General features: G+C 34.0%; 1 protein-coding gene across 3 annotated transcripts; it reads left to right on the top strand.

Annotated features, from left to right (window-relative positions):
- The first annotated feature begins 339 nt into the window (after positions 1–339).
- On the top strand, positions 340–12,404 carry LOC102609709 (potassium channel SKOR-like). Of its 3 annotated transcripts, XM_052434200.1 has the most exons (14): positions 340–493; positions 604–825; positions 4,502–4,726; positions 4,818–4,881; positions 5,489–5,828; positions 6,418–6,713; positions 7,993–8,073; positions 8,529–8,627; positions 9,529–9,750; positions 9,909–10,097; positions 10,748–10,823; positions 10,924–11,218; positions 11,469–11,590; positions 12,109–12,404. In XM_052434200.1, exons 2-14 carry the CDS (start codon positions 626–628, stop codon positions 12,348–12,350), a joined length of 2,451 nt encoding a protein of 816 aa, XP_052290160.1. In that variant the 5' UTR covers positions 340–493; positions 604–625; the 3' UTR covers positions 12,351–12,404. The 3 variants fall into 3 exon arrangements, with proteins under 3 accessions (XP_052290160.1, XP_052290161.1, XP_052290159.1); XM_052434201.1 differs by having other exon boundaries at positions 357–825; positions 4,586–4,726; XM_052434199.1 differs by having other exon boundaries at positions 358–825.
- The last annotated feature ends 4,122 nt before the right edge of the window (positions 12,405–16,526 follow it).

The raw sequence follows: 16,526 nt of genomic DNA, 5'->3' as shown, positions 1-16,526 counted from the left end.
TTTATTTCATAAACTTTTTAAATTCTTTGCATATTTCTAACACTATATAGATATTAGTTTTTTAAATTGGGTCTATCTATTTAATTAATATTTATACATTATGTTTGACATGCTCCAATAATTAATTATCAATATAGTAACATATACATATACATACACACACGTATGTATACACACATTTTACTACAATATCACTTGATCTAATAATAATTAAGTTAAAATAATAATTTTTATAACTATATATCTATTAAGATATAACTTTTTTTTGTAATAAAATTAATTTGATTCAACACCGTGACGTTTGAGAGATTTTATTGTATTTAGTTTTTCTGGCTATAAATTAGAGAGGACGCAAACGCATGGAGCAAGTTGTGGTGGTATCTTGCCTTTTAAACAAAAGGCATCCAACCATTTATACTTTGAAAGTCATTTTGGTATAAGTTCCCCATTTTTCTCGTGATTCATCATCTCTCTGTCTAGTCTCTAGAAAGAGGTAATCCATATTTGCAGTTGGACTCTTTTTAATTTATTAGCTTGCACTTTTTTTTTCAATTTTTGGAAAGAATTTAAAAGTCAGTTGAGTTGAGGGATCTTGGGGAGCAGAGCAAAGCAGAGGAGATCGATTATGGGAGATTCTGATAAAGAAGGAGAGTATGAAGTGGATGATTTGAGAGAAGGATTCAAATCATCGAGAGGGAGCAGATTGAATTTGATTGCAAATCAGTTTGGATTTGGATTTGGATTTCGAAGAAACTTCAGCAGTCAATCTTTAATCACTGGTATCAGACATTTCTCCAAAGGCTCAGTCATTCATCCTGATAACAGGTCTGTCTGGTTTCTCTCTCTCTGTGGAAATTCAAACTCCTTTTTTAGAATAAATAATTTGGTCTACGTGATTATTGGGAAAATTTGGGATTAACCGGAGGAATGATAATTTATGGTCACGGAATGCTGTTTGATTAATATACAACTTTAAAATTCTTTACATTAAGATAAAGATTAGTGTCACCCGTCTAAAATTCATTGAGCACTGTACGTTGGTGTAACCTCCCCAATCGCTAGAATAGGAGACTTCAGCATGCTAGCCGCCAGTGTTTTTGTGTACCATCCTCCTGTCATTAAGTTTTTCATCGGCCCAAAATAGACATCTTCAAGTTTGAGGTGAAAGCAGGATGTCAATTTGCGGGCTTGGGCTGGGCTTTTTAAAGTCCAGACCCAAGCCTACAATATTTAAACAAAGTCCAGGTCTTTCAAAAGTCCATCCATTCGGGCTAGAGAAGGCCTGGGCTTTTTAAATTAATTATAAAATATTTTTTTAATTAAAAAAAATATTTAAATTAAAGATAATCATCTAATATATAATAGAATAATAGTCTAATATATAAAATATTAATAATACAACTTAATAAAATAATAAATACTAATAAAAAATTAAACTAATTTAATATTTTAAGTTTTTTTATTTAAATTAAATTATTTTTTATTCATAAATTAAAAAAATCCGGGCTAAGTCTGGGTTTTTTTTTGTTAAGTCCAACATATGTGGGCTTTGCAATTTTTGGACTGCCCACTCTTGCGGTCAAGTTTTAGGCCCGCGGGCCTGGGCTGGGCGAAAGAGTAGTACTTCCCGCCACTATTCTTCACATGTTTGCGTTTTATTGGCTAACGCCACTGCCGTCATAAAACTACGTCACTACTGTCTAAGCCGAACATCTTTAAATTAAATGTAATGTCAGTAAGTGTCCCTACTTTCTTATGCTTTTCCAAGTTGTATCCAAAAATAAAATCCTCAATCCACAGTTATAAATAATTAAAAAATTGATTTTCTTAAGAACTTATATCTATGTGTTCTATTGAATTCCAAATTGTGCAATGAAATATTTATGATGAGTTTTGCATGTGCTTAGTGGGATACAATTGAGTGCACGTGCTGTAAGTTTTAACGAATCAACTTTTCGTTTTGGCATTTGCATAGAGAATTCAAATTTATTGGTGGAATTGATTGTAAAATACCAAATATCTGATTTCAGTTGTTTGGTAACCTGCTACAATGTGGGAAAAAAATGTTGCTACGTTCACGAGCTGAAAACTCAGTTCTTTTGTTGAAAGATTTTTCAAAGAAAATTTGTGATATTTCATAATTCATGAATTGTGATTCTAAAAAAAAAGGGAAAAATATCCACCGTCCACTTATTTTTTACACATTTTTCAAAAATACACAATTCCTTCATTTTTTGGCTGGAATCCACCTAAAGTTATATTTTGTTTCACTTTTTCACTTCCGTTTGGAATCCGTTAAGAAAACTAACGGAATCTTAAAAAAATAACCATTTTACCCCCAAAACGAAAATTATAATTTCACCCTAAAAAATGCCAAAAATAATAAGATTTAATGATGAATATCATTATTGGTACGTTAATGAAGTACAAAAAAATCTTAACTACTAGGGATTATAACTCAAAGAATAATAAAACTCTACTTATCTTAAATTCAATTGATGGTTTGCGAGATTGAGCTATTTTTAATACTACTGTTATAATTTAGCATTCTAATTACAAACATATTTAAAAAAAACACCTGCATTTGATGGTTGTGGAATTAATTTCTTTATTGACCAATGAAAAAAATAATTAGATTTAATCTGATTATTTTTGGTAATTTTTAAGGTGAAATTGTAATTTTCGTTTTGGGGGTAAAATAGTCATTTTTTTAAGTTTCCGTTAGTTTTCTTAATGGATTTCAAACAAAAGTGGAAAAGTGAAACAAAATGTAACTTTAGGTGGATTCCAGCCAAAAAATGAAATAATTGTGTATTTTTGAAAAAGGTGTAAAAAACAGATGGACGGTGGATATTTTTCCAAAAAAAAATTATAATTATTTTTCTAAAAAAAAATTGGGGCCAATTACGGGGGAGGAAATGTCTATAAAAAAAGTAAAAAATAATTGAAAAATTGTGTCTAATTTTTTAACAATTGTTATTCGTATGTCAATTTTACGTAATTCAACAATTATTTTTTGGGTCTTGGGATTTAGTGATATTTAATTTTCATTTTTCAAAATATTTTTATAGTTAACTTTCTTTTTTTCTGGGAAATACACAAAAGTTCCATGGTACAACCACAACTCTTTTTGATTGGGAAAAAAATCACTTCCTTTTACCCCAAGAGATGGGAGTAAATTTATTTATTTATTTTTTAAAGTATATTTGGCTCTTCAAACTAGAGCTGGCAAAATGGGTCAATGGGTCGTGTTTGTGTCATGTTAATTTTGCGTCGTATTAAATTTTGGTCGATCCAAACACATCCCATTTAGTAATCGTGTCAAAATTGTTGAGACACTAACCTGACACAGAAAATAAATAGGTTATCCTACTAACTTGCTTTATATCTATATACTTAACAACATTTAGAGATTGTTATATATATAATTTGTCGATATTATAAAATATACATATCTACCAATATTTTACACATTTACACTATTGAAATTCTAAATCTATATAAAATCTTATAAATAAAAGACTGTGTATTTGTTCATCCTTCCGAAACAAAAAGAAAAGAGAGAATCATGTTTAATATTTGAGTTTTTATGATAAGAACCTACACATTAATTTAGAGTAGAAAATATAATGATGTCATTGGTCGGGTATACGGTCAAGAGTTTTAACCTTAATTTGACACGAAAAAAAAATTATGTTGACTCAGACCTGACTCATTTAGTAATCATGTCAAGTTTGATGATCCGTACCCATTTATTCGTGTCCTACATGCATTGAGTAATCAAGTCGTGTCAAATTTTACTAGTTCTACTTTCAAGTACGCCTAGATTTAGTTTGTTAGAGGATAGATATCTATAATTAGAGAAAATTTTGGGTGGGATGGTCATAGACTCTGTTAGTGGGTCATAAGTTCGTAGATCCACGGATGATTCTACATAAGGATTGAATACTTTGCTACATTGCAGAGTTTTAAATTGTAGTACTATGGTAGTGAGACAATTCTACACAAATTTTTCTCCCACAATAGATAAAATGCAAACTACTAAATAGAAAAAAATAATACAATAATATATTTTTTAATATTATATACAATACAACCAAAGTCTAACACATAGTATAAATATTCAATTAAAGCTTAACAGATAATTGAAGCTCACTAAGCTTAGGATAAAAAATCAAAGGAAATTCTCCCACAACTATAGGGAGATTGAAGCCCTCTTTACCTGTGAAATAAGGAAAGAGGAATGCCAACCAATAATATATTTTTAAAGATAAAAAATAAATAAAGTTTAAATTAATTTTTTAATCCCACGTCCTCTAGTATACATCTTTTATTTTTCAGTACCATATAGTATAATATTAATGTATCACATTAAAATATAACTTAAATAATAATAACAAGTATTCTATATTATTAGTCTGAATAATGGTTCAAAATTTGGGTCATTTTAAGTAAAGAATCTAAATTAAAATATATACGGAATATAAAATGATGACTGCAGGTGGTATCGGACATGGACAAAATTCATACTGATATGGGCATTATATTCATCATTCTTCACACCAATGGAGTTTGCATTCTTCAGGGGACTACCAGAGAACCTCTCTATATTGGACATTGCAGGACAAATTGCTTTCCTAGTTGACATCATCATGCAATTTTTTCTTGCTTATAGAGATAGCCAGACCTATTGTTTGGTCTACAAGCTCACCCGTATTGCTCTTAGGTAATTCAAATTTAATTTAATTTATTTGCTTCCTTTCTCATTCTCTTGCTTCTAACTAAGTAATTAATTTTAAACTCTCTTTGCATCGCAGGTACTTGAAATCTAGTTTTATCATTGATTTACTCAGTTGTTTGCCCTGGGATGTTATCTACAAGGTATTATTATTTCTTGATTGTACTACCTTTATAGTGCATAAATATTTGGTTATGACTCATCCTTAAAAACCGGCTTATAACATGGAGAGAGAGTCTAAGGACTTATAAACGCACATATTATTTCTTGAGTGTACTGCCTTATAAACCCACCTGTGAGAAAAGGGAGACCAAATGCTTATAAGCACATATGCCAAGATTTGCAATGTGGGACTCAATTAGAGTCTGTCGCAGTCCATCCCTCCTTCAGGAACTAATAATCACGGCTGTTCATACCTTAGTTAGGTGACACACCAGGGTCATGAGACTAGGACCAGCCGTAGCGAGGGTTATCTCTAAGAAAACAACTTGTTCTTGTACTAATTGTTATGGATACATCGGGTAAAACTCATCCTTAAAAACTAGCTTGTAAAGAGAGGGAGCCCAAGTACTTATAAACTCACATGCCAAGCCTTAACTTACCAATGTGTGGACTTGATTAGAGTTGTTACAAACATAATGACCTTTCGGAGTTTTAAATGTGCAGATGTTGCTATTTTGACCAAGTAGTTTTCAAATTCTCGGGAGACAGTTGGATAAATATCTGAGACTTTTTTGTTTTTTCTTTCAGGCTTGTGGAAGAAAAGAAGAAGTTAGGTACCTTTTATGGATTAGGTTATATCGGGTACGAAAGGTGATTGAATTTTTCCAAACGCTCGAGAAGGATATACGAATCAATTATCTGTTTACCAGGATTATTAAGCTTATTGCTGTTGAAATCTACTGCACACATACTGCTGCCTGCATATTTTACTATTTAGCTACCACTCTGCCTCCTGAAAAAGAGGGGTACACATGGATTGGAAGTTTGAAGTTGGGTGATTACAACTATTCAAATTTTAGAGACATCGACATCTGGACACGATACACAACATCTATGTATTTTGCCATTGTAACCATGGCCACTGTTGGTAAGTTACCTTTCTAATTCATATTTGTACTTTATATAATCTACAGCATCGCGGATTCATATTATTTTCCTTTATCGTTTGTGTCTTGTAAAGTTCAAATCTAGAAAAATTTATTGAGTGATTGAAGTGCTTTGGAATTTTAATTTTCAATATCTCAATGGGGAAAGCAATTGACACTCAAAATGCCACTTTAATGGAAACAAAAGCTCTAGATTATCTGAAATGCAAACTTATTGTTTTTAAATTGCAATGAAATGGTTGACAATCAACCATATCTTGAAACATTAATGGGGAGCCATTGATGTCAATACAAATGCAAGATTTTAATAGTACAATTAAACATATGTATGTGAAAAGGCTGGAACAAGATTATGTCATCTGAAAATTTTGTGCTTGTTGTGTATACATACAAAGGCTTGAAAATGAGATATGGTAATCGATTTCAATCTATGGAAGGCTTATTTATTCAAACATGATTGTTAGTTGTGACAGGCTGACAGCATAGCAAATAGTTGATCTCCACTTGTGAGGAAAGCAATTGCCTTGTTATCTAACATATACATTTTGAACTGGATGTTTTGCGCAACAGGTTATGGAGATATACATGCTGTTAATCTAAGGGAGATGATATTCATAATGATTTATGTCTCCTTTGACATGGTTCTTGGGGCTTACTTGATTGGTAACATGACTGCATTGATTGTGAAAGGATCAAAGACCGAAAAATTTAGGGACAAAATGACAGATCTCATTAAATATATGAACCGAAATAAACTTGGGAGGGACATTCGTGATCAGATCAAAGGCCATGTGCGGTTACAGTATGAGAGTAGCTACACTGAGGCTTCTGTTCTCCAGGATATCCCTGTCTCCATTCGTGCTAAGGTAATACCTCAGTAGGAACAATGACTTTATGTTTTTCTTCATTCCCTCTTTCATAATTGGTTACTTTTAAGAAGAAAAACAATTAAAGCAAAGAACCTTATACAGGAGAAATTCTATTTTTAAAATATACTCATTTAATGTGCGGCAACACATATGCACCTCAATAAGTCTAGATCCTTTTGTCTCATCATTTGCTTTCCTTCTCACCTACTTGAAGTCCATAATTATAGAAGAAAGTCTATGGACCTCCTTGAAGTCCATAAATATAGAAAGTCTATGTATCATGTATGTGGCGTGTACATAATGTGAAGGTATGCTCCTAAATAAGTCTAGATCCTTTTGTCTCATCATTTGCTTTCCTTACTCACCTACTTGAAGTTCATAATTATAGAAGAAAGTCTATAAACCTAATTGAAGTCCATAATTGTAGAAGAAAGTCTATGATCATATATGTGGTGTGGACATTGAAAAAATTAGCCGAAACTGCTTCTTTGAATGTCACATATATTGTGAAAACCAATCTTATCTAATGATTGGACTTAAAGTAGTTTCCTCCAGCAGACTTTTTGAGACATGTAGAAATCTAATATCCATGTGTGAAAGTTTCAAATTTTTACTGGTCTAGATAATAAGAAAGTATATATGACCATAATATGGAAAGATTCTTCCCTATTGGCCAGGATTTTCAGGACAGGAATCATCAAATTTAACTTTACATTAACCCGATACCCAAGGAGAGGAATTCCAGGAGGAAGGTTAATGAAAAGAGAGGCTTCCCTATGTCACTGAGTTACAGAAAATGGTCTCTAAATCAATGGGGAATTATGTTTTTCATTTTCTTTTCATTTTTCTCAAAGATAGTACCTGAATGATCTCCACAGAATCACAAGCCAAAAACTTTTGTGGCCTTGTCTTCTTAGGGAATGCATTTGAATTGACTTCCATCATAGAAGGAATCTGAAAATGGGGCACATAAGTCAATGTTTGCCTAGTGAACAACCTTTGTCATACGTGCCAGTAATGGCATTTTGAAATTTTGTTGCGTTTCTGGGGAATCAGTATAGAACATTTACTTTTTAAAATCATTTTAATCATAATATCATTCACCATTTTTTGTAAATTTGTTTAAAATTATGTTATGTTATATAATATCTATTCATGAATGTTGTCTGTTATATATTACTTATCAAACATAATTTGTACTCTATTTAACAGTACAGATTATCACATTGACATAGTTTCCCTTTCTCTTATCATTCTTTTTTTTTTCCTTTTTCAGATTTCCCAAACATTGTACATGCCGTATATTGAAAAGGTTTCTCTTTTTAAGGGATGCTCTTCAGAGTTTATTAATCAAATTGTAAGTTTTAGCCATCCATTTACCTAGTGCATCATGCAAGAAAATGCCATAAATTGAATGTTGAAATAAGGGAAACTAACACTGATGCTATTTAGTTACCCATGACTTGGCACTTCTTTATTGTAATGAGTAGAACATGGCAATGGGTGCACCTTGAAACCTATGTTATGTACTACATGTAACAATTTCACAACTCTTAGCATACATCTTGAATTTTGTATGGCAAGGATGGATGTTTGGCTGTAACACAAGTCGTTGAAAAGGCTGTTTTGAATAGTATGACTTGTGAATTTATTTTTAGTGCATTGGTGTAATGCAGTCACAGGGCTGGTATGCAATGGCTAGGCACTCTCATAGAACTCTCCTCATTTTCCATAAACATCCTCACTTAACTACTATCGAGAAATGAAAAAAATCCAGATAAATTATCTTTTGTATTTTTCTCTGTTTTGCAGGTTATTAGAGTCCATGAGGAATTTTTTCTCCCAGGAGAAGTGATAATGGAACAGGGGAACGTGGTAGATCAACTTTACTTTGTCTGTCATGGGGTGCTGGTATGATCTAATATCCTTTTGTCTGCAATGTCAGTCATTCAGTTTGTTGTTTTCCTCATTTGCTTTCTTCTCTCTGTCTTCTCAATGATTTTTCAAGCTCATTATTATTTTGCTTATATTTCTCAAGAATGAATGACATTTTTCAGCATGTTGCTGTGATTGTTCTTACCACCCATTTATATATGTTATTTTGTCCTTTTTTCTCCTTGCTTGGCTTGAAATACAAGTTTTTTTTAATAAAAAATAGAAACACAGCTTGACACATTTATATATGTTAAACTGGTTTTTCACATTGGGCTGCACCAACACATGTTGAAAGTCGCTGTATTTCATGCTGACCGGTTTAAAAACTTGTAAGTACAGTCTATGTTAATATACCAATTTTTTTTTAAATTGGCTCTTCAACGTATAAGGCACTTTTCATGATTCAACAGTCCCCAAAAAATAAAACAGAAAGAAAACATTTACTGGTTATTTGAGGGGAAAAAAATTGATCTTATAACATGTTATTTTCCTTGTTGAAAATAATGACACTGCAGTGATCAAGTGAACAATCTCTACTTTAAACAGAAAACAAAAACAATGACAAAGGGGAAATTTATAGCATTGAGTATATTTCATATCTCTTATGTGCAAGTCTATTGTCATTATATTTCTTCAGGTGTCAAATTACAATAAAATTAAAAAAGAAAAATTGAAAGACAATATCTCTGCTGCATATTTGTGCAATGGTTTCAAAGTGCCAAATATGTGGTATGGCCAGTTTTACAACATTTATAAGCAGGAGATTATTGTTCAACACCTAATATATGTTGGTTATCTTAATTGATATTCTAAGCCACTCTTATAAACTACAAATCCATAGAATTATTTAAAATTAGCAAAATTTACCTTTGTGCAGGAGGAGGTTGGTGTGGGGGAAGATGGATCAGAAGAAACTGTTTCACAACTACAACCTAACAGCTCATTTGGAGAAGTCTCTATTCTTTGCAACATTCCTCAACCTTATACAGTTCGTATCTGTGAACTGTCTAGGCTTCTACGGATTGATAAACAGTCTTTTACAAATATTCTTGAGATATATTTCTGTGATGGTAGGAAAGTTTTGACCAACCTTTTAGAGGTAATACAACTATGCTGATGAATTAATTGCTACTGTTGAAGTTCTACTTTTATGTTTGTGGCTGTAGTAGGTAGAAAAGCATAACCAAATATCACTGGATTTTTCATTTAAACAATAAATAATTACGTAGTCAATTTTCGCAATTACATAATTGACAGGGCAAAGAATCCAATCTTCGACTTAAGCAGCTGAAGTCAGACATCACATTTCACATTGGTAAGCATGAAGCAGAGCTTGCATTGAGGGTTAATAGTGCAGCTTACCATGGAGATTTGTATCAGCTGAAAGGTTTAATCCGTGCTGGAGCTGATCCGAACAAGACAGATTATGATGGAAGATCCCCCTTGGTATTGGTTTATTTTTCTGATTGTTAATTACTTAGTTCTGATGGGACATCTAGAAAATGGTAGGTGCAGGTTGTCCTAGCCTGTTTGGTTTGAACTGCAGTTGCTAACATTGCTACTTACTTGAAAATTTAATTCTATTCTGGAGTTCTTAGTAGTGATATAACTCACACCATTGAGAAGACTCACACCATTGAGAAGTTGTGACAGGATAGGTTCTTGTCATTACTTATGAAATTAGTACTGTTGAAGATTAAATTAATGCTATTGAACAATGGGTTTTGTACTGCATTTAAATGATTAGATAAATGCTAAAACTCTACGATTTCTACTTCTGGAATGTTCAGGATAAAGACAAATTAAATATAAGCATGAAGAACAACCTCCACTACTTTTATGTTACCTGTGTATATGTTTAAATTGAAGAGAAAAGTTTATTTTCACTAGTACTTTACCAGTTCTTTATAGGCCCAAGCCTTATTGCTAATCTCCTTATGGATGAGAGTTCCAAGGAACATACATTCCAATTTAATTGATATGAGATTAATGGGTTTTTGAATTTCTATGCTGTTGCAAGTTGTCATGGAATCAGAATTGCTGGGAGTTTTTCAACTAATTGTTGCCATCTGATTATGATCTTTTGCTTTCAACAGCATCTGGCAACATCAAGAGGGTATGAAGATATTACACTTTTCCTTATTAAAAAAGGAGTAGACATTAACATTAAAGGTAATTGTATAATGAAATAATTTCCATATTAGTTTGTCTATGAAAGTTTTATCTGTTAGTCAAGTCATGGTAACATGTGTCAACGATTTGTTTTACACAGATAAATTTGGGAACACACCCCTGCTAGAAGCCATTAAATGCGGTCATGACGGAGTTACTTCTTTACTTGTTAAAGAAGGGGCCTCCTTGAATGTAGATGACGCTGGTAGTTTTCTATGTACTGCTGTTGCTAGGGGGGATTCAGATTTCCTTAAAAGAGTTTTGTCTAATGGCGTTGATCCAAGTTCCAGAAATTATGACCACCGGACCCCACTTCACGTAGCTGCTTCAGAGGGATTATATTTGATGGCAAAGTTGCTGTTAGAGGCTGGTGCTAGTGTCTTTACAAAGGACAGGTACCATTGAAAAATTTATTTTGCCTCATAGATATATGGATATAGTCATGTTATATATTACTCTTAAGGCTATGTGCATTTAATTCAATCTTTTTGATGCCTTACTACAAATGCACCGATCTGTTTGGTTTCACTCTCTGTGAACCACCTTTGATGATTGAGAAAGAAACCAAAAAATAATAATAAAAAAAATAAAAGAGGAAAAATGTATTAATTGGAAGTCATTGCTTTTTGAATACTTACTGGGCAGATGGGGAAACACTCCTCTTGATGAGGGCAGAATGTGTGGAAACAAAAATTTGATCAAGCTACTTGAAGATGCAGAATGCACTCAGTTGTCAGAATTCCATTATTGCTCTCAAGGCATGATAGGTATTGCTGAAAATCTGTTACTACTTCCATTATGCTAACTCTGATCTATTTGATATGTCTTATCTTAAATACTACCCAAACTAGCTGCTGAACAAATTAGTTTTTCTAGAGAAAGTTAAATTATGAATAAAAATGATGAAAAAAAACTGAATTATAGGTATGTTTATAGAGGATCTTGTTAGTTGGCAAAAAGTTGTCACTATTGGCATAGCTGCATAGGTTGGTCTTAGGCTGAGATAATTCCTAACACCGTGTCTTTCAGGAAAAGGACAATGATAGTATGTATACACTGATATATCTACGTGCAGATGCTCAAATGTAATTAACAGACTTGTTGGATGATCCAATAACTTGGGGATCCAAATGCAAACAACTTGCTCCGTTCTCTATTTTTAGCTAATAGAATGGGGATCCTAACATAGAATCAATCGTTTAATCGAAATCTGATGCATGTTGAAATACAAAACACAAGTAATAAAATATTTGTTAGTAATGGAATCTTTTGTTGATAATTACAGATAAAATGCACCCAAGGAAATGCACTGTGTTCCCTTTCCACCCTTGGGATGAGAAAGTGCATAGAAGACATGGAATTGTGTTGTGGGTCCCACATAACATTGAAGAGCTTATCAAACTTGCAGTAGATAAGTTAGATTTTCCAGATGGTCATTCGATATTATCGGAAGATGGAGGTAAAATTCTTGATGTAGACATGATTAATGATGGTCAAAAGCTGTACTTAATCAGTGAAACACAATAGGTTATAGGCAATTGGGTGGCTTTCAAATGAAAAATTGCAGCTTAATTCTTGTCTTATATTTGCTTATGTTGTGCCAAAGACCAGTAAAGAACTAATGACAGCACACCAAGATCCACTCAAAGAAGGGTTTTTGTATCTAAAACTAAGGTGATTTATACTCAGTTACAAGATGCTTAAACAATCCAAAAACCAACGCAAAACAATGAAAGAATACACACAGAAAGCTTATAGTGGTTTGGCTATGGAAGCCTACGTCCACTGTGAAAGGATGAATCCAAGTTTGTATTGAATGAGTGTCTTACAGAGTGCAAGCTTATTTAGAGAAGCTAACCACACATGACAACTAGCTTATTCCAGAGTACCCAGCTATATATATAGGCAATGCTCGATCAAGATGGACTCTCAATCATCAACAAGCTTCCTCTGTGTTCAGTGACGAAGATCAGCAGCTTCCCGCACTAATTAACGGCTTAACAGACTTCTGATAAGCCTCCAAGCCACGTGTCTTCATCTCGTTTCTTCTAAGTGATAAAACGACAGTTCAAGTAGCCGTTTCGTTTAAGTGAATCACGTGCGAAGTCACATGTCTTTCTTGCACACACAGATGACATGATATTCTTGTCATATAGCTTTCTCAGGACTTTCAGCCGACATGTCATGGTATTGACAAATCTTCAACCGACTTGTAGCACTTGACTATAAACTGATTAGTAGTTCATATTCAACATTCTCCACCTTGAACTCAAATCATCCATTCCTCAAGTTCACCCTTCCACTTCTTTTCTGCAGTCTATACCCTGCAGATGCCAGTTGAGTTCAAACAGAACTCAAACTTAGCTCCTGGTACAGCTTTGGTGAGCATGTCAGCAATGTTGTTATCAGTGTGTATTTTAGCCAGCTTAATCACGCCCTTTGATATTTCCAATCTGACAAAGTGAAGCTTGATATCAATATGCTTCGTTTTTTCATGATGTATCTGGTTCTTACTCAGACATATAACACTTTGGCTATCACAATGAACTGTAATTTGTTTTTGTTCAAATCATAGTTCTGTCACCATCCCTCTGAGCAAGATAGCTTCTTTGATTGCCTCTGCAACTGCTGTATATTATGCTCAGTTGTTAACAGAGCAACAACACTTTGCAGTGAAGCTTTCCAGTTTATGGTGCAGCCATTAAGCATAAACAGAAAACCAGTCAAAAACCTTCTTTTATCTAGATCTCCAGCATAATCTGCATCTACATAGCCCTCCACACTAACCTCTATATATTTCTCAGCTCCATAGATCAAACCATAACCAGTTGTACCAGCAAGGTATCTTAAGATCCATACAACAGTCCTCCAATGATCTTTACCTGGGTTTGCCATATACCTGCTTACTACACTCACTGCATGAGAGAGATCAGGCCTAGTCAGGACCATTGCGTACATCAAACATCCAACAGCACTTGAATATGGAAATTTATTCATTTCAGCCTTTTCAACATCAGAGTTTAGACACTGCTGACAGGACAGTCTGAAATGAAAGGGCAATGGTGTCTGTACAGGTTTACATTTATCCATATTGAATTTCTCAAGTACTTTCCTAATGTATTTGTGCTGTGTTAGGCTTAGGATACCATTCTTTCTGTCTCTCTTCAGCTGAACACCAATGATCTTCTTTGCAGCACCCAGATCCTTCATCTCAAATGTATTGCTCAGCTGCTGTTTCAATTCATTGATGAACTCCATCTCCTTACAAGCTATTAACATGTCGTCTACATAGAGCAGCAGATAGATCTTGTCACCACCTCCTATGGTTTTAAAGTAACACAACAGTTAAAGCTGCTCCTTTGAAAACCATGTTCTGACATAAACTTGTCAAATCTTAGGTACAGTCTTGGAGACTGTTTTAATCCATATAGTGACTTCCTCAGATGACATACATGATCAACCTTTTCTTAATCCTCATACCTTTCAGGTTGTAACATCACTATCATCTCATCTATTTCACCATGCAATAAGGCACTCTTCATATCCATTTGTTCAAGATGCATGTCTTGTACAGCCACTAGAGATAATAGGATCCTCAAGGAAGCATGTCTTACCACTGGGGAGAAAACTTATGTAAGGTCAACTCCCTCTTTCTGAGTGAAGCCTTTTGCAACCAGCCTGGCTTTGTATCTTTGTGGCTCAACATCTAGTATTCCCTTCTTAATCCTGTAGATCCATTTGCACCCTACTACTATTTTGTTTGCTGGTCTTTCAATGAGATTCCAGGTATGATTCTTTTTCAAAGACATCATTTCCTCATCCATAGCCTTAATCCATTCTTCTGCCTTATCACTGTTAATTGCTTTTGAGTATGTTCTAGGTTCATCTGCTGCTATTTCATGTGCTGTTGTTAATGCAAATGCAATTAGATCTGCATATGCATATCTTCTAAGAGGTCTTATTACTCTTTTTTCTCTGTCCCTCACTAACTGATAATCTTCACTTCTTTGCTGATCACTTGCTGTTTCATTTTCAGTATCATGTATTTCCATGTCTGTTACTTCTCCAGCCTCTAATCTTGTCTTCTGTTTCTGGTTTGAGTTTGACAGCTCCACCTCAAGATAAGATCTTTCATCTTTATCTTTTCAGTTCTGCATTGGTAGTTTTTAATGATGCTGAGTGTTGGAGCATCTCAGCTTCATTAAATACTACATCTCTGTTGATGATTGCTTTTGAAGGCTTCATGTCTATGCACCATAGTTTATACCCCTTTACTCCTTCAGGGTAACCAAGAAATACACACTTCAATGCCCTGGGCTCTAATTTACCTTGTTTGATGTGAGCATATGCTGGACAGCCAAAGATCTTCAAGCTAGAATAATCTGCTGGTTTACCATACCAGAGTTCATATGGTGTTTTGAAGTTAATCCCAGTTGAAGTCCTTCTGTTCACAATGTGACAAGTTGTTGATAGAGCCTCAGCCCATAATGACATGGGTAGTTTAAAGTGACTGAGCATACACCTTAATTTGTCAACTAAGATTCTGTTCATCCTCTCAGCTAATCCATTTTGCTGAGGTGTATATCTTACTGTTCTTTGCCTCATGACTCCATGCTTACTGCAAAAATCTTCAAACCTTTTGTTGCAGAATTCTAAGCCATTATCAGTTCTGAGTTTCTTAACCTTCATGTTAGTCTGAGTTTCAATCAGTGTTTTCCAGTTTTTGAATTGTTCAAACACTTCATCTTTATTTTTCAGTACATACACCTAAACCATTCTGGAATAGTCATCAATTAGAGATAAAAAGTACCTTGCCCCTCCTAAGGATGTTGTCTGTGCAAGTCCCTACAGATCAGCATGTATATACTCTAGAGTTCCTCTTGAAACATGTGCATCAGTGCTGAATTTAACTCTTGAGGATTTGCCTAGGATACATTCCTCACAAAATTCCAAGGGCTCTAGTTTATTTTCACCCAAGACTCCCTATTTTGATAGTTCTCTCAAGCCTCTCTCACTCATATGGCCTAATCTAAAGTGCCACAATAAAGTTTTATTTAGATTTTGGTTTGAAACTCCAACATCTCCTGTAACTATAGACCCTTGAAGTACATACAAGCCATTGTCTAAGTTTCCTTTCATCAACACTATAGACCCTTTCAGCACCTTTAAAGTACCTAACTCAAGCTTGATAACACACCCCATTCTGTCAAGCATGCCGAGAGAAATCAAGTTTCTCTTTAAATCAGGGACATGTCTAACATTTGTTAATTCTCTTATTGTGCCATCAAGCATTTTCAGTTTAATGGTGCCCCTGCCAATTACCTTACAACTAGCATCATTTCCCATTACAACTATCCCACCATCATAGGTTTCATAGTTCTTAAAGAAGTTTTTATTAGGGTACATATGGAATGAACAACTAGAATCTAATACCCAGTTACCTCTAGATGCACCATCAAAGACTATGAGAACTCCAGCAGAGTCATAACCATCAGATTCTTGTCCTTCTAATACAACAGCAGCATCACCAGTCTTCTCTTTTGTTTCTTTGCTTTTATATTTCTTCTCTAGACAGTCTTTCTTGAAGTGACCTTCCTTGTGGCAATGGAAGCACTTCATATTCTTGGGTCTGGACTTGGATCTTTTCTTCTTTCCTTTACTACCTTCTCTCTTTTCTGGCCTCCCTCTTACTGTCAATCCTTC

Source organism: Citrus sinensis, chromosome 9 (genome assembly GCF_022201045.2).
Source record: "Citrus sinensis cultivar Valencia sweet orange chromosome 9, DVS_A1.0, whole genome shotgun sequence".
Lineage (NCBI taxonomy): Eukaryota > Viridiplantae > Streptophyta > Magnoliopsida > Sapindales > Rutaceae > Citrus > Citrus sinensis.
Note: the sequence above shows the minus strand (reverse complement) of the source record. Positions and strands in the feature narration are given on the sequence as shown.

Excerpts from the sequence above, each read along its gene's own strand:
- LOC102609709 (XM_052434200.1), top strand. The coding sequence starts at position 626 with ATGGGAGATTCTGATAAAGAAGGAGAGTATGAAGTGGATGATTTGAGA. Across the intron at positions 4,727-4,817 it reads CTCACCCGTATTGCTCTTAG|GTACTTGAAATCTAGTTTTA; the intron begins GTAATTCAAATT and ends TTTGCATCGCAG. Across the intron at positions 11,591-12,108 it reads TTGCTCTCAAGGCATGATAG|ATAAAATGCACCCAAGGAAA; the intron begins GTATTGCTGAAA and ends TGATAATTACAG.